The sequence below is a fragment of the Rhamphochromis longiceps genome, linkage group LG3, assembly GCF_057381845.1.
Source record: "Rhamphochromis longiceps isolate RC_006_pf linkage group LG3, R_longiceps_female_GT1.1, whole genome shotgun sequence".
Taxonomy (NCBI): domain Eukaryota; kingdom Metazoa; phylum Chordata; class Actinopteri; order Cichliformes; family Cichlidae; genus Rhamphochromis; species Rhamphochromis longiceps.
Genome location: NC_140559.1, coordinates 42,392,249 through 42,415,719, shown reverse-complemented (window position 1 = coordinate 42,415,719; position 23,471 = coordinate 42,392,249). Strand labels below are relative to the sequence as shown.

General features: G+C 43.5%; 2 protein-coding genes across 3 annotated transcripts in view; one reads left to right on the top strand and one right to left on the bottom strand.

Moving 5' to 3' along the window:
- Positions 1 to 5,508, top strand: part of poln (polymerase (DNA directed) nu) — an 85,692-nt gene extending 80,184 nt beyond the window's left edge. The window contains exons 30-31 of the mRNA XM_085398456.1: positions 4,794 to 4,905; positions 5,373 to 5,508. The gene's annotated coding sequence lies outside the window, so the exon portion shown is untranslated. The remainder of the gene's footprint in view (positions 1 to 4,793; positions 4,906 to 5,372) is intronic.
- On the bottom strand, positions 70 to 23,160 carry aspnat (aspartate N-acetyltransferase). Of its 2 annotated transcripts, XM_085398503.1 has the most exons (4): positions 22,469 to 23,160; positions 21,070 to 21,234; positions 7,064 to 7,416; positions 70 to 5,267 (listed from the first exon to the last, which is right to left on the bottom strand). In XM_085398503.1, exons 1-4 carry the CDS (start codon positions 22,770 to 22,772, stop codon positions 5,199 to 5,201), a joined length of 891 nt encoding a protein of 296 aa, XP_085254629.1. In that variant the 5' UTR covers positions 22,773 to 23,160; the 3' UTR covers positions 70 to 5,198. The 2 variants fall into 2 exon arrangements, with proteins under 2 accessions (XP_085254629.1, XP_085254622.1); XM_085398496.1 differs by having other exon boundaries at positions 70 to 7,416; positions 22,469 to 23,153.
- Between the last annotated feature and the right edge of the window lie 311 nt (positions 23,161 to 23,471).

Here is a 23,471-nt window from a genome sequence, read left to right as displayed (position 1 = left end):
TTCTCTCCTCCCCTCTGCTCTCTTTGGGGGGGAAAAAACAACTCCAGCACCGTGTAAAATGCATCATCATTTTAATCGATACAATATATGTACATCCATGTTTCAGTCATCATAATGCAAGAAATCCCATCTTTACATCTATACAGTGTTCCAATTGTATTCAGTATAAAAGAAAGGGTTAATAATCACAATATTAAGAGTAATCCCCATGTGGTGATGCAGAAGTCTTCCAAACGAATGGCAGAAAGGGAACTGAAAGCTAATAGATCTCAATAAATGCCACTGCAGTCTCACAGAGGTCACATGGTGTTACTGTCTTGCTCTCTCTCTCTCTGTCTATCTCATGCTCCATCTTCTCAAACTCCCTGGGAATAAATAAATATGCAAAAATCACCACACCATGCTTGGTCTAATAATGTACATTAGAATCATGTTGCAAGATTGGATTTTAACCCTCCTTCCTTCATACATGTGAACCTTCTGGGCCCCTGGTGCTGTGTACTGGCTGTTCTACTTGAAAAGGGGCCTCTTTTTCATCCCCTTCAGGTCCCTCGGGTACAAAGTTCCCTCAGATGCTGTTTAACCTCCACCCCCCTACTTCAAGTCCATCCATCTCATCCATCTACGCTCCTTCCATTTCTTTATCATGGCGGGCTTGTTGACCTGCCTGCCTCCCCACAGTGTGGCTGCATATCAGTCCCCCTGCTGTGCTTTGTGTGGTCAGTTTCCTGGCAACAGACAACAGCAATGACAAGGCTCCAGGGCAGAGAAAGCCCTCTTTGCATTACAGCAGCTTACTATAGCTAGATAGCTCCAGAGCCCCTGATGTTCATGGTCATGGCTGGTGTGTGTGCGTGCTACAAGCTAAAAGAGCTGCAGTGTTCGGGCTCGCAGTACGACAACGCCAGAGAGTTCAAGCAGACAGGAAGTCCACAATGGCGGCGCTTCTGAAAGTGGCTGCTGCTGTTTCTGTGTGACTCTTGTGAGGTAGCACAGATTAAGACACCTGCACTACTGCAGAATCAATTCTCTTATTTTAAAAATATATTTTTATATATTTTTAAATCCACAAGCATGGTTACAAAAAGGAGTAAAAATGACCCCCAGATGCTATATACAGTAAAATATACTTTACAGCTTTACAGGTAATAAATTGTAGATTAAAAAACAAAAAAGAAGCCTTTGAAAATCACTGGTAAGATACGCAGTTGAGAGCAGTGATTTCGGCGGCTGCAGCACGGTTTTAATTGATTAGCTTCGGTCGTGCTGACAGACTGTAGGAAGTGAAGTCGCAGTGCATGTTTAAATGGTGCGAGTTAATCAGAAAGTCCTTATGGTTGAATAAAAGCTCTGTTAAGAGATTTACAGAAGCAAGCATTTACAGAGTGGGACTACACAATCTTTTTTTTTTGGTCCTGTCTGCTTGAACTCTTTTTTTAGCATCCATTAGCCCCTTTGTGTCATTTCCCTTTGACTTCTGTACAAATATGTAGCGGTACCCCTTTTAAAAAGCAGATCTTTGACACCCCCTATGTAAAGACACATAAAAAAAAAATAACCCCAAACATTTTACAATCAAACACCCCCTCAGGCTTCAGCATAAATGAGCGGTAATGTTACAATACTAATTGTTACAGTGTCGGGCATGTAAATATCAATGCAGCATTTCATGTTTCTTGATAAAATCCTTGCCATTGTTCTGTTCTTTTGCCTCCTTGTGTTTATTGCTTGCTTAGATGGCACATGGGCAGAAGTTTTCCAGATAATAACGAGTAAATTACAGGGCTGTGCTGAACAAAATGGAGCCGTGTGAGGAATTAAAAATACAGCAGTTTCTGTCACCTTTGGCAAATTTCCACCTCCTAAAATAGCCTTGGGTTGTAGCATGAACTATTACATTGTATCCTGTATATATATATCTTTATGATACATACAGTTGATGATACAGGAGAAACTTTATCCATGTTCTTTATAGGAAATGGTAAAAAAAATCAAACTACCTTGTACTGTATTAGCAAAACAAGACACAGTTGTGCTACAAGTGCTTCATGTGTTCTTGGCACCCGTGGCCTCAGTCCAGAGTGAGTCCTTCAGCGCTCTCCACAGTGGAGCAAAGTCCTCACCAGAGGTAGAGAGAGAGAGAGGGAGTCCATGCTGTGGAGCTCTGTTGCCTCCTCCACCCTCCTCCACAGCTCCCCCACCCCACCCGCCGTCAATTGCCAACGTGGCACATTCCTCCCTCGCCCCTCGCCCTCCTCGTCAGGTGGAACAGTCCAGGCGACATCCATTTTCCGAGACTAAAATAAAAAAAAAACTCCATCGGGATCGGTTAAAACCAGCAAGGATGATAGGCTGCAGTAAATAATACATAAGCAGCAGGAAGAGATGGCGGCTATTTACAATCGCACGAAAAGTCTAACGTCTAATGTTGAGAGGTTGAGTCATCTAACAAAAGACCCAATTTTCTGTTTTTTGTTATTTTACACTTTTTCTCGTTCAAAAAGCAACCAGACCAAAAAAAAACATACATAAAATGTCGGTAGTTTACATTCATGCCTTTGAATGTTCGCCCACAAAGCGGCTGAGCACGGACACGCAGCATCAGAGTAACGCAACACACCCACAGGATCTGTACATTTGTGCAGTTTTCAGGTCTATGCTCCTTTACTAGCAGATAAACTGAATGAATATTGTGACATAATCGTGACACTGGAACCGTTTTTGTACCTAGCGTGAAGTTGAAGCGGCCACTTGAGTTAAAATAAATAAATACATAAATGCTGAAGATGTGCCTCTGTTTTATCCATCAGAGAAGAGCATCAGGTGATCTTTTTGTTATTATTTTAAAGCCCTCTGAACTAAAAGAGCCTTCTCCAGCAGGAGAGGCGTCCATGCAGCATACCTTCTCAGGAAGGAAAGCTCACGCTCAAACAAATCACAGGAAAAACAAACAGAAACCAGCGGTGAGATTGGTTTTTGGATTGTACATCAGCAAAATACGTCATAGGAACGGTGCGTAACTAAATATACACTCTGATAGACGCTGCATACCGTCTACATTCTAACATTAAGTATGCTCTACCAGTTTTACACGGAGGTCAGGCTTCACAGGGTGTAGCATTCACATTAAGTAGAAAACAGACATTACTCAGACTAGAAATAAATGCATTTTAGTCAGTGCACTTTGCCTTTTACAATTCAAAGTCACCCTTCAACTACCTCAAGTCATGCAGTCCACAGCGTTTTTAAACTCCAGTGTTTGATTCCAGTGCATAAGGCCTTGGCAAAGGCATTTTGAATACCGTCCCTTTTTGTTCAGAATATGTATGAATGTGGATAATAGTTCCTCCCATAATACACGAAGGAGCTTTATAAAATTTCATCAGGCAGAAAACTGAGATTGGCAGCAGCAGAAATGGCTCAGAATCGACAGACTTCACATTCCTCCACAAGATCTAGACAGGATTTTTTTTTTATTTCGTTTTTTAACAGTCCACCTCAGGAAGGCTCAACCTCAAGCAAGTCTGATAAAGACCGGGCTGAGCCATGCAGGGAGGACCTGAATACACTGGCAGGGATAACCACTGTGTTTTCTGTCCCACTGACTGTGATATCTGATTGTACATGAGGTGAAATAAATGTTATAGTCTGATCCATAGCTTTTAGTGTTCATGCTGTAGTTTGGCTCTAACTTCTGTGTTCGGTACTCTGTGAAGTTCCCGAGAAGCTGTTGCTCCAGAAACATCACAATAAAATAAAGTGTGGCTCCCTTTTGACTCTCCAGCAACAACCAAGTTCAAAGCAGATGCATCAAGGTGGTGTGAGGCATCCTCCACGTGTCGGCCCAGTGAAAACATCTGAAAGAACTGTTTGATGCTTTCAGTGCCTTCGTGCCTCGTTTTTTTACTCTATAGTGCTTCAGTGGGATTTCTTGAATTGGCGCTATTTTAAAGATAAAAGCGTACCAGCGGCTGAGCCTCCTTTACAAGAGCGTTGTTTCTCGTGGCTCAAATTTAAGGAAGAGTTAAGGAGAAGAAGCCTTAGTGTCATCGGACCCAGCTTCCAGGGTCTTGCCTTCATTATGGGGATAATATACAAATATCCTTATATATAATCTATAATATTGTGGGGAGTGTAATTCAGAATTAGATGCAGAAGAAAACGAGTGCATGTTTCATTTTAGGCATTGAGCACAATTAAAATCTAATCATCTAACTTGTGTTTCCTTTAGTGTCAACTTAGCAGGGACTTTTTTCCCCCTTTTGCATCAACTTTCAAATGCTCAATGAAAATCTAGCAAATCTTACCAAAGAAGAACACACTTTGAGTCACATTCCTTCAATCCTGCTCCAATTTATGAAAGGATATACTGCTAATCGACCCCCAGCTGGTGACCGATTAATCTGATTACTTTCCAATTCTGCAAGGCTTTTAGATTCGGATACAGTGGTGAAGGTTTACAAGCACTGGCTTGTGGCTGGTATTAATTTCACGCCCTTGTCATGACAATTAAGAACGTAAACCATTACTTTAAAAGAAACAAGAGAAAATAAAATACGTCCATTTTTCCATTGTAATTCATGTGTTAGGAGTTTCTCTCCTAAAAGTTATATTTGCATTCAAAGACACATTTCATGCAAATGGTACAACTTTTTTCTTTTTTTTTTCCGAAGAAAGAAACACATATTTGTTTTCTATATGTTTATATCAAAGAAGAAGCTTATTTTCTTTTTTTTATATATATATATATGTAGTATATATATATCAATTCACTTTTTTCTACACTTTTCTAGGGCAGGCACCGTACACACACCGGGTACAGAGGCATGCCACACTTGCATTGCTTTTGCATTCTACAGTTGGTTGGCTGGCAGGCATAATGTCATCCAGGCAGTGCTGCATTTGGTGAGTGTCTGCACCAACTCTGAACACACACACAGGCATTTTCTCCCTCACTCTCTGAGTCTTTTGCGTCACACCCATACAACCATACATCATGTGCAACTTAGCTCCAGCCAGTCCAGGCAGCGCCACACTGCCTAGATGACATCAGATCAGGGGGCGGGGGTCTACGGCTGATGCGACAAGCTTCAAATGGAGTAGTAAAAGCAGTGCAGCAAGGCTCCTGTGGCACATGCAGAGAGGGGCCAGGAATGGCTGGAAACTTGAGCAGGATAGGTTAAAGGTCAGCGGAGGGTTCAAATGGAGGGTGCATGGTCTAGCCCAGGGTTGCAGACAGATTCATGAATGGGAGGTAGGAGGGGAAGGAAAGCAAGGCAAGAAGGGCCAGTGCTAAGATTGTGACAATTACATCTGTATTTTTTTTCCCTTTTTATATATTATGTGCTTTTTTTTGTTATGTTTTGCTTTAGGTTGGACTTTTTACAAATGGTTTAATAACATAACTGAGGCTCAGAGTATGGATGGCTGAATCTACTGGTGGTCGTACGCTCGGAGGATGGAGATGGAGAGAGGTGTTATGGGAGAAACTCTGACGTTCGCTACATGAGTTTTTCAGTTTTTCAGCTGTATACACAATATAAGTACATGGAGGAAAGGGAAACACTAGTGCCAATAGATCAGATAAAATAATCAACTGCTGTTTGTGCTCAGTCATGTACTGTAGGTTTGTGAGTATTGCTTGTAGTCTTACTCAAGTTGCTCCCCAATAACCTGGATTAAGCAGGCGGAGTGTAGACTGCAGCGACTTTGTAATTGTTGTAGTTTTGACAGTAAAATTTGCATATTTAAATGAAGTTTGTTTCCTCTTCAAAGTTATAAAATTACTAATCATCAGTTAAACACTGAACTGTATCCAAAGTGTTAGAATTGACCTTGATTCAATCAGTAAACTATTTTAAAAGTACACAAAGAAAGTACTAATGTTTAGTTTCATAATACTTGATTCAGTGAGAAAGGTTCATCGCACACAGCTGAGACTCGGTCTGCTGTCAGACCAGAGCCTCGTCAAACGTACACACACATACACACAGTCACATATTCACAACACACACATAACAAGCTCTGACGTGCAGCTATATCTCATCTCGGGATCTGTCAGTGTGACACACTGCAGCGAGAAAGCGCCACCCTCCTGTCACCGCAACCAGCCAGAGACCCTCCCCACAGCTCCAGTGAGAAAAGGAGGTGATTCATCGATCCGGGAAAGAACATAGAAAAGGGGGGGTTGTTATCCAATCGGACCATCAGTGAGGAGAGTAAAGAGGAAGGTGTGTGTGAGGAAGATGCGCTGTGTTTATTCATGATGCAGGATGCACACAGCACATGTTCCAGTAACCATCCTTGCCATCTCTTCTCTCTCACTGTCGGGGTCAGTAACACACTCTCGCTGTGCTTCAATATGGTGCCTTGGAGAGGTGGCTAAAAGCCGGATCACTCGGTTTGTGTGTCTGTTCACACACCAAATCATTTTTATGAAGGAGAGTGTGTGCTAAAAACTCCCTTAACCCTTTTTTGAGGAGTCTATGTACTCCCCCCGGTCCACGCATTGCTCTATCCACCCACCCCACATAGAAAACTGCACTCTTGAGCAACTAAACATGATTTTGCTGTGGGGAGGGAAGGTTTGAGGAGAGCAGAGAAACGTAAATGAAAGGTAATGTTGATCAAAATCACATTTTCTTGATGCCAAAGGGGCTGGGGAGGGTGCTGAGATGGGGGTGCCAGTTAGATGTCTTCTGGAAAAAGCCAATTTTTCTCTCCCGCAGGTGAGAGGAAGGATTAAAGATACAAAAAATAAAAGATTATTAATAATAGAAACAAACTCTTCTTTAAAATGTCAAAGTATAATACAAAAATCAACAAAAAAAAGCATAATAGTAGTAAAAACGTTAGTGACTTAAGGGTGAAATAGTAGAAGTGTTAAGTCATACTCAAAGTTATCCCTAATGACACAAAATAAATAAAAGCTGTCAGAGGAGAGGACGTGGTCAGGGCTCTCAGGTGAAGGAGGGTCGTTGCTCTCTCTCTCTCTGTCCCTCTCTTTCTCCATCTCCAACTCTCCAGCTCTCTCTCTCCCTGTCACCTCTCACTCCTCACGAAGCTGCAGGCGATAGCGGGTATGGCGGATCTGGAAGAAGAGCCTCTCCAGCGGCGAGCGGCTCATCCCGGGTAGCCGGTAGTCTTCGCTCTGGCCCGTTCTGCGGAAACCCAGCGACTCGTACAGCTTGTGGGCAGCCAGCTTCACGGCCGTCGTGCCGAGGACCACGCCGGCGTAGTTGTTGCGCATTGCGTACTCCAGGACGCGACGACCCAGCGCCTTTGCGATGCCTTTGCCGCGGTAGCGAGAGTCCACCGACATCCGCCGCAGCTCAACCATGTTCTCGTCCTCGTGGCCCTGCGCCGCCACGATGCCCACCACACGACCATCGAGCACTGCCACCCAGAAACAGGAACCTAACAGGAGGAAACAGGAAACAAAATCCAGTCTTACTGCGAAAGCAAGAATTATATTAGACATGATTTAGCAGCCTGTTAGCCAAGCTTCGTGTAAACACTGCAAACAGCCAACTGGGATCTCTCCAATGTTAGTGGAGCTGAACCTGCTGAGAGCAGGTGTTTGGTTTTTCTTTATTGTCTACGTTTCTTAATTTTGAGGGTTTTACTGTCTTTGTGCTAAGCCTGTCAGCCTCTCATCCTATTAAGCTCATAGCTCCATATTTTTATTCTTTCCTCTGTTAGAATAGTTGTACATTTCAAAATAATCCATTCTAGGATAGGCTATCTGCCCCTGTTTGGACCATCTTTCTTCTGATTGGCCACCCATATCAAACAGGAGGTTTGAATAGCAAGCGACCATATTTACTCTCTCTAGGTTGCTAAGAGCAGAAAACAGACTGTCTGAAACCGAGTATTTAGCTGCACATACACTGACCTCATTATTTAACATCACTGTATCCATGTATGAGAGGAAATAATTAACTTTGACATGAAGGTGAAGAACAGAGCCTGTGATGGTGATCTTTTTGTGTTTTTGGATAAAGGTGTCTCACAGTCAGCTGCTCCGGTACACTGCCATGACTTTGATCATATGTCAGACCTCTGAAATATCTCTTGCATGGAACACAAAACAAGCAGTATAACTGTCTTAAACTATTAAACAGGACATGAAAACTATAACTGGTTGCAAAATAGTTGGATGAGGCAGGAACTGATCTCAAGATGAACGTCGCCTTGCATGGCTGTTGTAATGACTTAAGGGCTCTGGGTAGAAAAACCAATGAATGGAAAATAGAAAAAAGGGGATGCAGGGAGCAGCTGAATGAGCAGGTCTGACTGGAGCTTAATAACGTTATCCACTCAGTGAGGACTGCTGATTAAAAGTGCAGGCATGACAGAGCAGTCACTTAAAGCTGACAGCATACTGGAGCAGAGACTCTGATGTCAGATAGCAATTAAAGATGAGTTTTTGGGCCAAAACACTGTCATGTTACAGATGCTTATACACTATCAGGGACTTGCTGCATCTCAGGATTAATCAGACTGATGACAGACAGACAAAGACACTCAACACACGTCCAGGCAGACAAATGAGGTTTGACCGACATAGAAAAATGTCAGCAGACAATGCTCCTCCACCACAGAACCACTAAGAGCCTGAATATCAGCCCGTTTTACCATCAATCTTTATTCCTGCTGCAGTTTGTAAACGGTTCGCTTTGATACAGAGCAATTGTTCCTTTTCCCCTCTGAAACTTTTCAGTGATAATACTTCAGGTTCAGAGGCCAGAAGGATGTGAATCATCCTGAGTGTAATTTAACATTCGTTTAAATGTTTCTGAGGTAGAAACTTGTGCTATTCATGATGTTTTAATGACACTTTTAGGAGCCTGGAAGCTTTGTGACTTTTAAACCCAACATGACAATGCATGTGCCCTTGCAGTAATCTTTCAAAGAAAAAGACTTTCTAAACCTTCTGCTGTGTTGCATACCAGTGGTCAGATAACTAACATCAGCAGCACTTATTCCATGTGCTGGCAGTGTTTCTGTGGTTTTGTACTAAAATGCCATCTGTTTGTGACAGACAAAGTAAATCTGACTGTTCTGTGACCGGCAGAGGCCGACCTGCGGACAGCAGAAATCTGCCTCCATCTGTTCACGAGCTCTGAATCCTAACTCTCTCTCTTTGTCCTTACTCTCACTTTTTATGCCGTTACACACAACATCTCCCTCTTCTCTGTTTGCTGCTCCCTCACACAGACACGCACACTAAACATGCGGTGAAATTGACATCATGCATCAGTCCCACGTGTTCGCGAGGATTTGATGGCCCTGCAGGCTTGTGTTAAGCTGATCCAGAGGCTTCTGTTAGCGAGTCAAACAACTGTGGCAACGGGCAGCCCCCAAGTGATCCCCACTCTCCTAGTGCTGACATTATAAGCTGGAAGCCCCTCGAGTTTCCCCAAGTGTGGAGATGTTGCAGCCAAATTGGATTTAATTATCGGATATAGAAACAATGATTTGAACACTTTGCAGACTAGAAGCGATAGATCAGAGATTTTGTCTGCCTCTCTGGAAATGTGGGTCAGATGACTGTGCAGTTTGCTGATATCACAGAATATCACAGGCTATGTTGCCAAAAGTATTTGCTGAACTTGCGTGACATCTCATCCTTAATCTATAGAGTTTAATATGATGTTGGCCCATCCTTTACAGCTATAACAGTTTCAGTGCTTCTGGGAAGTCTTTCCACAAGGGTTAGGAGTGTTTATGGGAATTTTTAACCATTCTTCTATAAGCACATCTGTGAGGTCAAACAATGATTTTGGATGAGAACACGTGGCTCACAGTCTCTGTGATTCATCTCAAAGGTACAGTGTTGGGTTGAAGTCAGGACTCTGCCGGCCAGTCAAGTTCTTCCACACCACTCGCTCATCCATGTGTTTCTGGGCCTTGCTTCATGCACTGATGTGCAGCTATCTTTTACCAGGAATGGGGCATTCCCAAACTGTTCCTACTGGCATCCTGTCACAGTACCACCACTGAGCTCCTGAGAGTGAGCCATACTTTCAGAAATGTTTAGCAGTCTGCATAGGTGCTTGATTTCATGCACTTGAGCCATGGAGGTGATTGAAACACCTGAAATCAGTGATTTGGATGTGTGAGTGAAAACCTTTGGCGATATAGTTTAATCTCTGGTTAATGAAAGTCCTATAACCCTAAAAAAAACAGTCACAGCATTATTTTCTCACGGCCACTTGGATCTGCATAACAGAGTTTTGGTGGATGATGGTTTAAGGGGCTCGTTTGTGCAGCTCACATGCAGAGTTTAAGTGATTTAGTATTAAGTACCATTAGTGTTGGATTCATCAGCTACCTTTTAAGGAAGCTTGGAGCTGATTAGTAAACTGTTAGCTCGGTGCTATTTGTCATCTAAGCTCACTTGTTTACAGAAACTAATCTTTTTAGTAAGTCGGTCACATTTGGACGCTACATGGTGAGGATGTGCGTGGATTTCTTCCTGTTTTAGGCTATTGAAGGAAAACGTAGCTCATTAGCAGGGCACATAACAGCTCCATTCACTGCTTTCTAAAGGTTGTGTGTGTGTTATTCCTCTCAGCCATGCTCACAGCCATGATTGGTAATATCTTCCTGTCTATTAGCTTGTTTCTCACTTTGATCCAGACAATCAACAGTAATTTGAATGATTTCAGTCAGAGGATAAACCAAAATGACTCTTGAGATCTTTGTAGTTTTCCTCTAGTGAGATCAGAAAGCTCCTGGTTTGAACCCTGACTGTATGCAGTTGGTTCTTTCTGGATACTCAAGACATATATGTCACAGGCTCTGTTTCCAAAGGAAACTGAGATCCTGCAACATGCTGCAAATTCTTTGATTTTATATCACTTGGTTGTGATGAGCACAGGGAAATCTGCAGTTTTTGGCTCCAAACTGGACACTTCTGAAGCGGTGGCGGGGAGGAGGTCACTGATGAGACTGTTAGCAATGGTGTCACCCTCTAACACAATACATGTGTCTGGCAGAGAGGCCAGATCTGTCAGATATTATTGTTATCATTAATAATTTTATCATTTTATCATCTTTGCAGCATTTGTTAACAAATGGATTCCTTAAATCTGGAGTAAATAAAGTTTTTCTCATGTTATTATGGGTTAATCTGTGATTCTGAAGTGGCCGTGGATGTGCGATAGATCAAGTGTATTGCAAAAAGCGCTCTGTGTGTGGTTACATGCGGCTCGTAGTCCGAGGTCCTTCGAATGGTCATTAAGACTAGAAAAAAATGTAAATCCATCCAGTCCATGTGATCTGAAGTAAAGTGTCTCACAAACAACTGGAGAGATTGTCGTTAAAGTTTAAGGGAAAACAAATGCACGCGACAAACTGCTGAACAACAGCTGGAAATTTAATCAGGGTTGATTACAGTTTGGAGGAAATTCAGTCCAGATGTGTTGATTTAATGACTCAAATGTCTGACATATGTTTGTTTGCAGCTGGTTTAATTAGAACATGTTATTCAAAGACCAAACAGCTGAGAGGGTGCACTGTACACCCGTCCCTTTGACCTCGTCCTCATTGCAGTTTTGCTATGATATGCTGAGGGAAGCCATAGTGAAGCACTCTTTGCTGTATTAAGCTGATCAGAGGCTTTGTCTTTACTCGTCAGTACGCGCTCATGTCCTGATAAGTTATCAACTTTTTGTCCTCACCTGACACCCTCACAAGTTTAAAATGTTTTTTGAGTTTTTACGGTACTTTGGGAGTCTCGCACAGTTAAACTCACATTGGAAATGATTGAACACAGCAGCAGAATAAATTTAAAGTTTGGCATCTGGGCACTGAAATGTTGGAGGTGATTGAGGAGCTTAAAGAACAATCAGTGAACTGGGGCAGCAGAGGCACTGACCTGTCAGAGGGGAAGATGGGAAATTTTAGCCTGTTCGGTGTGGCTCATTAACTCACCGGGTGTCGTTTGGCATCTGTGACCTGAATCTGCAGGCTACGGCATAACTCAGAGGGCCTCTACTATAAATTGGTCATTTTATCCCGCAGTGTTACTTTTGTTTACCCCAAACTGTGATCTTTTCGTAAATCTAACCAAGTTTTTCTAACCAAGAAGAAAAATAGAGGTGAACCCATGGGGTCCCGCCTGAGAAACCTGCAGCTCGTAACTCCTAAGGTGGACTTTGTGGGTCCAAAAGCTGGACCGTTATCTCTACACAACCAGTCTTAGCTGGTGTATTAAAGGACAGCTTGTTCGTAAAAGGAAGATCCGATCCTATCTGAAAAACTGGTACAAGATGAGAACATGTTGGAAACTTAGCAGTTTAAACAGACAATTTGGGAAACGTGTCCTGATGACCTGAGGAGTGTGGCGTGTACGTATGCACAAAGCAGTGCAGCCTGGTTTGACTGCCCGCCTTGGAGGCTGTGTTTTTTTTAGTGCTTGTTAGCAAATCTAAGCATGCATAGTAATTACACTAAGATGGAAACACACTCCTGTGTGTGGGCAGGGTAGTAGAGCCTCTCAGAGCTTCTAGCATGGCTTTACTTCACACCCATGGTGGCTTTCTTTTAAGACAGGATGATGGCGAGCTCTCTGAGTCAAAGACTTTCCCTGTCTTAGAGTTTGGAAGGGTCATCATAAAAATATTTGAGGGCAATAGTTAACTAAAGCTGTAAATATCTGTCTTCTACACGCTTCCACTTTTCTGCTAAATATGATAAATAACAATTAATTTAGTCTTTCAAGGTATCACGAGTTAGAAAGAGGGAGTGAGTGAAGGAGGAACTCGCTTTGAGAAAAGCGTTAAGCTCTCTGATGCTCCCGCAGCTGTTTAAGAGTGGAGCGGTACTACAGTGTACCGCCTATGTTTTGGTGTGTGAGCGAGTGTGTGTAACTGGAAGGTTGTATGAATGAGGTTACTCAGTCAGAAAAAGGAGTTAGTCAAAGAGAGCAAAGAGGAACAAAAAAAGAAGAAGTCATTCAGCTGTCCTGTGTGAAAGACGCAGCAGCAGAGGAGGAGGAGGAAGGCGAGCATCTGAGTTAACAGTAAATGCGATGAGACTGAAAGGATCCATTATTGCTGCTAGGGCATACAAACGCAAAGGAGGGGGTCTGCCATTATTACAGGGGGAGTGGGGTGGGGGTGGGGGTCACGGAGAATACAGATGATGTCAAGATAAGAAATAGATTGAGCAGAGAGTGAAGGGTGAGAAAGGGAGCAAGAGCTCTGAGTTGTGGAAATCTTTCTCTCACAAGTAAGAATCTGATTACTGTATTCTTAATGCGGCGGATCTAATTTCTCTCAGTAGCTCAGTAGATATTAATAATCCTCCATGCATGCGCGTGGGAGTGTTAGATACTGGCTGATGCTGTGATATGAACCCTCTATTAAATTTTAAAAATTACACACATACCTACAAACTACATGAGCACATAGACAGGAATGGGCTTTATTGTGTGCAAGAAGATTGTCCTGGAGGCCTAATATGGTAAGGGCTCCGTCTAGACGCTGCCTCGCTCTGCTGGAGCTCACTCTTCTGTGAAGCGAACACCGTATTAACGCTTTTTGGGCGAAAGATCGGCGGCGGCTTGGATTTGGGCGTGTTTGCTAATTGTTTAGGCTTCTAGTGACCAAAGTATTTCTTTCTATTTCCCTGCAGAAGGCGTCTCATTGCTGCAGGGAACATTAAAGTCAATTTAAGCAACAGTGATTTATGGCTTTGGATTGAAAGTGTCGTATCGCTGCACGATTAATCCGGCCCCCCCAAACATTACATTTCGCGCTTCTGTGGGGAATGAGATCTCCCTGTGGTATTCATCAGGTGCCTATCAGACTGTGTTATACGATTATTTTTCTTCCCGACAGTTCTGGTCACATTTTGTCACTTGTAGTGCTAAAAACACACACATATGTTGCGCTTTGTTCCACTGGGCACATTAGCATAAGTGGTCCACATATGGTTAACCCGTTATAGCCCGAATCATGAAATAAACGCCAGAAACTACATTTTTTTGAAAATGACAAATTAAAAAACATTAATTAAACATTAATTTGCACATATGAGTTTCAATTTGTAGCATTTTGCATTATGTTTATATGGTTGGGGGGGGGGGGGAGAGACCTGGGGGGTTCCAAGTTATTTTGTATATATAAAAATCCCTTAATACTGTTTTATTTTCACTTTAAAGCAAAAAGACTTAAGGCGGAGTCTCTGTAATGCACTCACACACAGATACACTGTACTCCTCAGGTCAGAGTGCATGCTGGGAGTATGGATTAACCTGTCACGCACAACCCCACACGTCAGCAGTATCTTCCTTGGCCACGGGCGACGAATGCTGAGAAGAGATGACTGTCACACAAAGGACACGGTTTCCAGATGTGCGCGTGAGCACTCATCAATGCAAAGCAGACTGATGCGCCTACGTGTGTGTTGTCACGCTTCATGAGCACACACACAGAGGAACTCATTACGCACGCCCGACTGTTCGTCTTGCCGCCTGCCTGTCCGCCAGCACGTCTCCATGTTGTTTGTACGCAAGCGTGCGAGTACGCTTCCTTTTTCTTGCACACTTGCGCTTTAATGTGTACGTGGCATCCATCAGCGTACAGCTGCTGCTCCGACTGCCCTCTCTCGATCTCTCTCTGGTTTGATTCTCGGGGTCAAAGGTCACCCGTGTGGGCTTCACGACCGAATGCAAAATGTTAATCTAACCCAGAGGTGGGCGATTAATCTTCCTGTCCGAGGGGCCACGTGAGAATCTGGGACTGTTGAGCTCAATAAGCTGAACTCAGTTCTGCTCAATATAATAATTTTTTATCTCTTTTTAACGTTACTGGAGCTCAAACCTATTACATCTACATTTATTGTTCCTTTAGAAATCGCGACCCTTAAACTGCAGACTCAGTCTTAATCTTCATGCACGTAGTCTCTCGTCTATTGATAACAGGCTCCTCTGTAATGAGCGAGTCAAGACAGCGAGAAAATACACAATGCGAAAACTAATGAAGCCGCTGACACGCCATCTAGTCTCTCTGACGAGCACCTTTGTTCGCCATTGATTTAAGCAGAATGTAAGACAAAAGCCGGAGGTAGCGAGACTGCAATCTATTATTAATGATGGGATCGACTTCCTCAAAACACTGAACCGACAAGTGGCAGATGCTCACGTGTTTTCAGCGTGCAGGAAAAATTAAAAGACAAGCGTGTATTCTCCAGGTGGTATGCGTCCAGCAGAGCCTTTAAAGGAATCGTGCTTATGATGGTACTTAAAACTAAAACATGTCCTAGTATTTAATCAGATATATATTATATTTTTTAAGTAATGTGTTATTTATGTGGGCACAAACCCTCAAACTGGTAACGGAAGGTGTAAGTTTAAGGACATCTAGCTCCAACATTAAAAGTACCAGCAAGGCTTTGAGGTGGTTTCTAAGATGTGCTGAAAATATTTTGAACCTGGGACAAAATATGTGGATAAAAGCAGTCTGAGCCCCACTCAGCTGATTATGAAATCAGAGCAGCACCAGCTCTGAGGGCAAAGAGTTTTCATGTCTGCTTCTTCTGGAGCGCAGACATAACAGCGTGCCACCTGCACCACTGAAGGCCAAAGAGGCGTTTGCGTATTTTCAACAAGTCAAATATGGACTTTTCTAAGCGACGCTTCCCCGGTGTTGACTCGAGACATGAAAAAGCATTCACTTGTGGCAGAGATAAAATGGCATACAAGGTTGATTTACCTTTTTTTCTGCTGTGGAAATTGTATTAATTTTTCTTTGTTTAAGTGGAGAAAAGTCTAGTTTTTAAGTTGTGAAGCAAACCTGGACGTGTGCAGTCTGAGAACAGCAGTCACACAGTGATGTAAAGGAATCAACATGATCCGATTCACTCTGTGCTCCTCTCTTTTTTCACTTTCATTTCCCACTCCCAGCAGAGTACTGCCAAGCCTTGTTATACTTGAGGCCGCTTCCTTTGAAAAAGGGAGTTCTTCCTCCCCACTGTTGCCAAGTCCATCCTCATAGAGGACTGTAGTGTTGTTGAGGTTTTCTCCCTAATATTAGGTCTCAGTCAAACAAACTTAGGGACTGATAAACTGTTTACTGTAGCCAGTAAAGAGTGTTTTTCATTTCCCTTCATGACCAAAGACATTACTTTGTGTCTGCCAGAATTCTAGATAGCCCAGCTGTTCCACCACACCTGCTCCCCTTCAGCACAGATGAAGTATATAGGAAAGGAAAAGGAGGAGTGATACAGGTGTGAGGGTGAAAAAAAAATCCCAGAAAGATTAAGGAATAGTAGAGGGAAGCATCCAAAGAAGCTCATTAAACTAAGATATCCCAGCTGATGTGCATGAAATATCCCATAGAGGTTCCTTTGTGTGTTGCAGTTTCATTTTGGGCCACAACTGGACATGACAATCACAACATGGGCTGGACGCTTCGGTTTAAAATAAAATACATGTCGCTCATACTCTTCTCAAGTGCGATACCAGTCAACAAAAACACTCCTGTTGTGGATGCAGACTGTGCAGACTACAGTAACAACCAGCTGAGCCCAAATTTATTGGGAATTTTAAAGTGATAAGGAAGCTAAACTGAAATTTGTAAAGAGCTGTGTTTGGCGCAGAGGCCATGATTGTGACTCATCTGGTCTATCTGCTGGCCAGCAAGCCCTAGATTTATCTTCCCTCCCCACACGCATAAAGTAAATGCTATACTTTACAACACCCCTCCCTCAGATGCCCCGTTGTCTCACCTCTTTCCCTCACACACTCTCTCTTATACTCTTTCTCCCTCATTCTGTCGTTCAGTCCTAAAATAAGGACAAGTACCAGCAGAGGAAGCTGCGCCCTCACCTGCAACCGAATGAGCTCAAACCTCCCCCATCCCTCTTCCACACACATGCATAAATGTATAGACACACACATACAGGGCTACAATGAGATGAGCAGGTATTTTAATGTCCGCTGCCTCGATGAGACCCTGCAGTGATCATGACGCCTCATTAAACAGCCGCTATTAATGAGCGGGTATCTCGCCTCACCAGGGAGCTTGGTTCAGTGTCTGCTCACACCCTCATTTCATTACACTTGCTTTTTAGGCTGTAAGTGGCTTTAGGATGACCTAAAGTGACACATCAAGTAACGACTAAAGAGGGGATAAATGATCCGACTGCTGCCGGGACTTTTTTAATTACTCCAAAAAGAAGTCTTTTAGCATGCTTTGACTGCTTTGGAGATCTTTGGGTTTGAGCAGTAGAAAGGCTTAATAATGGCAGCTATAAATTGCACATTAGTGCACAAATAATAACTGTAACGAGCAATCAGTCACAAAGCTGGGTTTTGGTATCTCTTGGTGTCTCTCCAACATGTAGCAAATAATAGTCTCAGCACTAAACTTCATTATATTATAGCCCAGCTGGGTTGTTTTTACAAGTTACCAAAAGTTTTAGCTGCTACTTTTTGTTAAGAAACAAAAAAGATTTTAAACTTTCCAAAATGAAATGACTAGATGTGGTCAAAAAGAAATTTTGTTGAAAAATAAATAAAGTCATCTTTTATTTCGCCTGTATCTGTTAAATAGTTTCTGTAGCTGGTTAGTCTTTTGTATCTGCGCTCATGCTATACGTTTCTTCCTGCTAAAAGGGAGTTTTTGCTCCCCGCTGTCACCAAGAGCTTGCCCATGTGGGACTGCCAAATTGTTGTTTTTTTCTCTCTAATATTACAGTGCTGAACATTGGCGGGGGGGGGGGTCATGATCTCTGTCTAAATAAATAAATAAATGTGGGTAAATTCCCAGATGATTAAACATGCAACTATTTTGCTGGTAATACCTGAAATGAGTAAAGAAAATCAACAGCCTATTTATGCAGATAATTCATAATTTTATTGGGGGGGGGGGGGGTTTATATTGGTTGGGTGTGATTATTGAGGGGGGGTCATAACCCCCCTAACCCCCCTGGAAATTACGCCCCTGACCTTGGGGCAGCTGTTTTTCCTGATTGGTGCTATATAAATGAAACTGAATAGAGGAAACGGATTAAAATTTACATTACTTCACAGGGTTTGTTGAGTACTTTTAAATGCTGTTTTTATTTAAGCTTATAAACATTATTGTGTGTTTGAGTGCAAATCAGATAATTTTTGAAATAATCAATCAATCAATTTAATTTCAATTAAGTGGCATTTTTGTACCAGATCTGTCCAGGGTGTACCCCGCCTCTCACCCTATAACAGCTGGGTAAGATAGCCCACCACAACCCTGAATCGGATGGATGGATTGAAATAAGCCTCCAGTCTTTATTTGAGACACACGTACATATTTATCCTCTCAACCATTGTTAGCTCAATTTACTTCACAACCTGTCTGCCTGCTCTCACACACACACACACACACACACACACACACACACACACACACACACACACACACACACACACACACACACAGCATTACAGGTCTAATGAAAGCAGTGACAGCTGGCCTTAAGAGGCTGCAGAGTGAGTGATCACAGGAAGTGAGAGTATGAATTAGTGTAGTTGTGCCATGTGGAGAGGGATATGTGTCTTCAGTCAGGAATCGCTTTTCTTTTATTACTCTGTGGACTTGGCTTATTGGAGTTTATTCCTTTTATATTTTATTTCAGTGTCACGAAGAACTCCGTGTCTTCCTGTGTTTGGCTCTATCTTTCTTCTAAAGCAGCACATCTCATACATCCCCATCATTCAAGGTGAAAAAGAAAACAAGCATTGTGAAATTCAATGCTGAGTTTCAAACTATTTGACCTCCCACATTCAGCAAACCGTCTCTCAAAACACAGAGAAGCCTTGAGCACCAGACACACTCAACATTGTATCACTTCCTATTTGAAGTCCTCGAAGACACACACACATTATTGAACACAAAAGTCCTTATCTCATCTGTTGCAAACTCTTAAACGCTCCCTGTCAGACCCACCCACACAGACACAGCTAACTCGTTAGCTACTTGGCTCACGTAGAGAGCTACAGTCCACAGAGTTGGTGTTTGCATGGTTGTCAAGTAAACCTCAGAGATGAACTCGTGTTATTTATCTTGTGATTTATTCTTTTGCTGTTATCTGCTGCTAACAAGCTAAAATATGGCATGATCATGTTCTTTTTTGTTTTTAGACACTTTGATTATCTTATTGAAACTTTCCTTATAGGACCCAGTAGGTTGATTTGACAGTTTATTGTCCAAGTCCTTCTGAAATTCAGGGACGATAGCAATATAGGTGTTCAATAAGAAATATAGTATAATAACAACAACTAACCTGTTTGTTTTGTTTTTTTCATTATTCTCATTTTGTACCAGGGAAAAAAATTAATTATCTTTTTTTTTTAACTTAAATGTCTGGGGGGGGGGGGGTTTCATCCCTTAATCACTGTTTTTAAATATTAAAGCAGCAGCAAATGAAATGCAACAGATAAATATCATCCAAGTGCCATCAGAAAATGTCGTTATGTGCTTATAGTGTCGTAGCTGTCAACAAACCAACACCATGTTTGGCCAGCGTTGCATTAAAGAGGGCTAATTACTGTTATACATACAGTGGGCTGTGTGCATGCTCATGTTTACTCTTAAACTCTCTTAAAGTAGCTTTGCATTATTCACAGTTTAATATAATCCTTATTTATCTTATACTTAACCTTGGTGCAGTCCCTCAGTGCACCCTCCCCCTTTAAGCCAACTTTTTTTTCATTGGCTGCCCCTCACAAACAGGTTTGAACAGCAAGTCGGTGGGCTTTTGTGCTCACAGCCAGAACTGTGACCCTGAGATGACCATATTAGGAATATCCCCTCTCTATGATGTCATAAGAAACCAAAGAGTGCAAATAATCAAAACTATGCAGGCTTCCTTAAATTAATACACATCCAGTTTTCATTAAGCAGTAAAGTGTGTGTTTGCATTAGAGCCCGTTCCTCTTAGAAAGAAGCTGACTTATATGATCTGTTTTCAGGGCCTTTAAGTTCAACAAGTTCCCCGTTATTGGCCAAATGTTTCCTCCTCTATATAACCACGCACCCCTACGTGCCATGCCATTCTGTACACACTTTAAACAAAGCACCACAGTGACGTCAGCGGTGCCTCTCCATCAGGACCGCGTGCTGGTACCCAGGTGTTCATCCCCGTGGGCCCATTCAGAGTGCACGGATATAATCATTAGCATTGTCCAAGAGCAGTGGTGCCTGACCCCATCTAAACCATCACAGCCCTGCAGCAATAATGGGAATGCTAAATTGCATTTGTGTATGCACTGGATTACCAAGCCAAAGGGCACAATGTCAGAGAGAAGCAGACAATGGTGGGGGGGGCAATTGATGAACACCTGCTTTTTATATTTGCCACGTGGTCTGGGTTAACAGGGAATAAATGTGTCGAAGAAGTTAACAAGGCAGGGGAATGTCTGAAAAAAAGTGTGTCACACGTGTACGTGGCTGTCCGTCGGTGCTGCCCGGAGTTAAACTCCCGAGGAGAATGAATAGTCAGAGATGACACCAGAGGTGGATTGATTTTTCCAATTAGAAGCTTTAGTGGAGGAAATGAGCCTTGCCGACACCGAGTGTACTGCAGAAAGTGTATCAGCAGTCTCCTCTGCACGATCAATAGCCCTGTGATGCCACCCCCACCCGCCCCACCCTTTACTCCCCGCCCCCTACCTCAGTGTCCAAGCAGAGCCCAGAGAGGAAGCAGAGTGGGGGAAGGAGTGGAGACAGAGATATGGGAGGAGGGGTGGGAAAGCAGGGAGACGACCTGCATATTTGATGATTTGCCTCTGCATCGCCTGAAGACTCTTAGACACAGCTGTGTTTAAAAACAGCGTTTTTGGTTTTTTGTCTTGTTAAAAGTTACAGGCCCAAACTTTTCAGTGCGCCAATGCATTTTTTTCACCCACTAACTGCGTGCTGGTGATGGTGGAGCACTGGGAACTGACAAAACCACACACATTGTGTGTGTGTGTGTGTGTGTGTGTGTGTGTGTGTGTGTGTGTGTGTGTGTGTGTGTGTGTGTGTGTGTGTGTGTGTGTGTGTGTGTAACAGTGACGTGTTCCCTGCCTCTTACCTGTGGGTTTCATGTAATATGCATCTATGTCAGCCATGTCCGTGTGCAGAGCACAGTCCAGATAGTTCTGGATAACTTTCCTGCTGTAGTAGTAGCGCGCACCCATGAGAATGAGGGGTGCACAACAGGTCAGCGTGAGGGATTTGGTCATGTAAAAGCACATTACTATGGAGAAATGGAAGAAAAATAAACAAAACCTGTCAGAAGAGAAAATCACATGTTTGATTTTTGCCGGACCCGTACACACACACATACACAACAAGACATCTGTAAGCATTAATATCAGGAACAGCTGAATCAAATATTTGGATAATTTTTCACACAAACCCGCGTTCATCAAACATTTTCTGGGAGACAAAAGTTAACAGAACGACAGAGTTTGTTCTGCCTGAGGAGAGCGTATTAGTGCTGGATTCATCCAACCAGTGCAGTCCATGTTGGGAGTTATTAGTAAGATGTAACGCTGGGGGGCGCAAAGGGAGACAGAAGCAAGCAGGATGGATGCTGCGCGTAGCATGTTGCGTGCCATGCAGTAACCTAGTTGCTACTTTGTTCGCTCATTTGCACTCCAGGTGGAGCGAAACAGAAAGCGCTAAAATGCGCGGGGTAGTAAGCTTCCGCTCAGACGAGGTTTTCAGTATTCAGGATCAAATTTGGTTGGAAGGATCGAGACAAATATCCAAACAACAAAAAGAGGGGGGTATGTGAAGCAGATTTCATGCGATTTTTTATTCTTTAATGTGCGTAACCGTACATGTTGTGACGCAAGACGCGTTTACCTAAACCGGCAACATCAACAAAAAGCCAAACGAGATGTGGCGCATTGACTGCTGTGTAGGGGCGGAGGTGGTGGTGGTGACGAGGCGGCGACTGGGGGGGAGTGCGTGCGTGCGTGTTCATGTGTGTTTGTGTGTATTTGGCGGCGCGGCGGGGGAGTGCTTTTTGGGTACGTGCGCGCACCCTCTGGGCCAATCCTCAAATTCATTCAGTCATTCATTGAAGCACCGGCATGTCATCACATCGGTTAAACACATGCACCATGCCGCCTGCCATGCCTTTTGTTGGCGTGTAGGAGCAGCGTGGCCGGTGTGGCACAGTATGAGGCGGCTGCTGCTGCTGCTGCAGCAACAGCCTTTTTCTCAACTTAACTGCACATCGCCCACAGAGCCACGACAACAAAGAAGCATCAGATTTCTGCATGATTTTGAAGGCAAGTTCCTCAAAGGAATCGCTTCAGGGCGCAGACCTAATAAAAACGCGCAACAGCGACATTTACCTGCGCACATGAATCCATGTTAGAGGTTACATTTGAAGCTTTTGAGATGCGTATGACCAGAAAAAAAAGTTGGTCTGAAACACACATAAGCTGCACGGCACACGGAAGTGTGAGGGTACTTACTTGTCAGAAGAACGTATAAAAACTGGGTCTTGGGCTGCTGCCAGAGCCCCCTAAAAGCTGTGTTGGGTATCCTCTCCATAATACCCTCGTAAAAGATGCGGCGTACCTCCTTTTGATCCCCGCGCTCAAACTCGCGGATAAAAACCACGTCTTTCCTCACATCCTTGGCCTCGGCGGGGTTCAGAGGCGTGCTGGACGGAGGAGAGCTCCACAGGATCGACTCTTTTTTGGTCCCATGTATAGCATCGTGTTCATCCGCAACAATTTTAGTCTCGCAAACCATTTTGGGAGACGAACAATGCATGCAACTGGCCGCAAGAAGAAGAAGGAAAAAAAAGTGCAGTTCGGAGAGAGGGAGGGGGAAAAAGAGTGGGTAGTAATGATAGTGGGGGAAAAATGGATGATTCGTGAGATTTTCTTAAAAAACAGCGAAACGATGGAGGGGGGGTAAGACGAAAGGGGGATGTTCTGCTGCAACCCTGAGCGTTTCCGAAGACCAAGACTTGCCGGTGTAAATCGAGCGGTATTTATAAGCGAGCAGGGCGGGTAGATTCGGGTTCACGGGGTTGGGGTGGTCCTCTGGCTGCACAGATTGGTAGAGGCAGTGCGCTGTTAGATGCTGATGGACGAGGGAGGAGGGAGGCTCGCTCATTCCCTCCGCATCTGAGCAGGCTTATGTATGTGTGCCAGAGAAGTGTGTATTTTGAGAAAGTGGGCCCGCGACGAGGAGGGGAGGGGGTGCGATGGCGAGATTGCGTAGAGAGGCTGCTTCTGAGCAGTTCTGTCTTCGTGCTGTCTTACAATGAGGAGGATCCCCGATTTTGTGATATACAGTGGCTGCGAGAGATGCAGCACAAAGGCGCAAGGTAAAGCGGGGGCGATGCGTAAAACAGGAGGAAATCCTAGCAGAGGGGAGAGTGCAGATCAGAGGGAGAGATGGAGGAAATAAAACTCCTGTGGGATTTATGAAGTTAAAGGGTGACTGTAGCCGCTTAAAGTAATA

What these genes read in the sequence shown, in the direction of transcription:
- aspnat (XM_085398503.1), bottom strand. Translation starts at nt 22,772, where the DNA reads ATGCATTGTTCGTCTCCCAAAATGGTTTGCGAGACTAAAATTGTTGCG. An exon ending in ATATTACATGAAACCCACAG is followed by an intron (nt 7,417 to 21,069) that starts GTAAGAGGCAGG and finishes TCCTCCTGTTAG; the next exon opens with GTTCCTGTTTCTGGGTGGCA. An exon ending in ATACCCGCTATCGCCTGCAG is followed by an intron (nt 5,268 to 7,063) that starts CTTCGTGAGGAG and finishes TGCCTTGCTTTC; the next exon opens with CTTCCCCTCCTACCTCCCAT.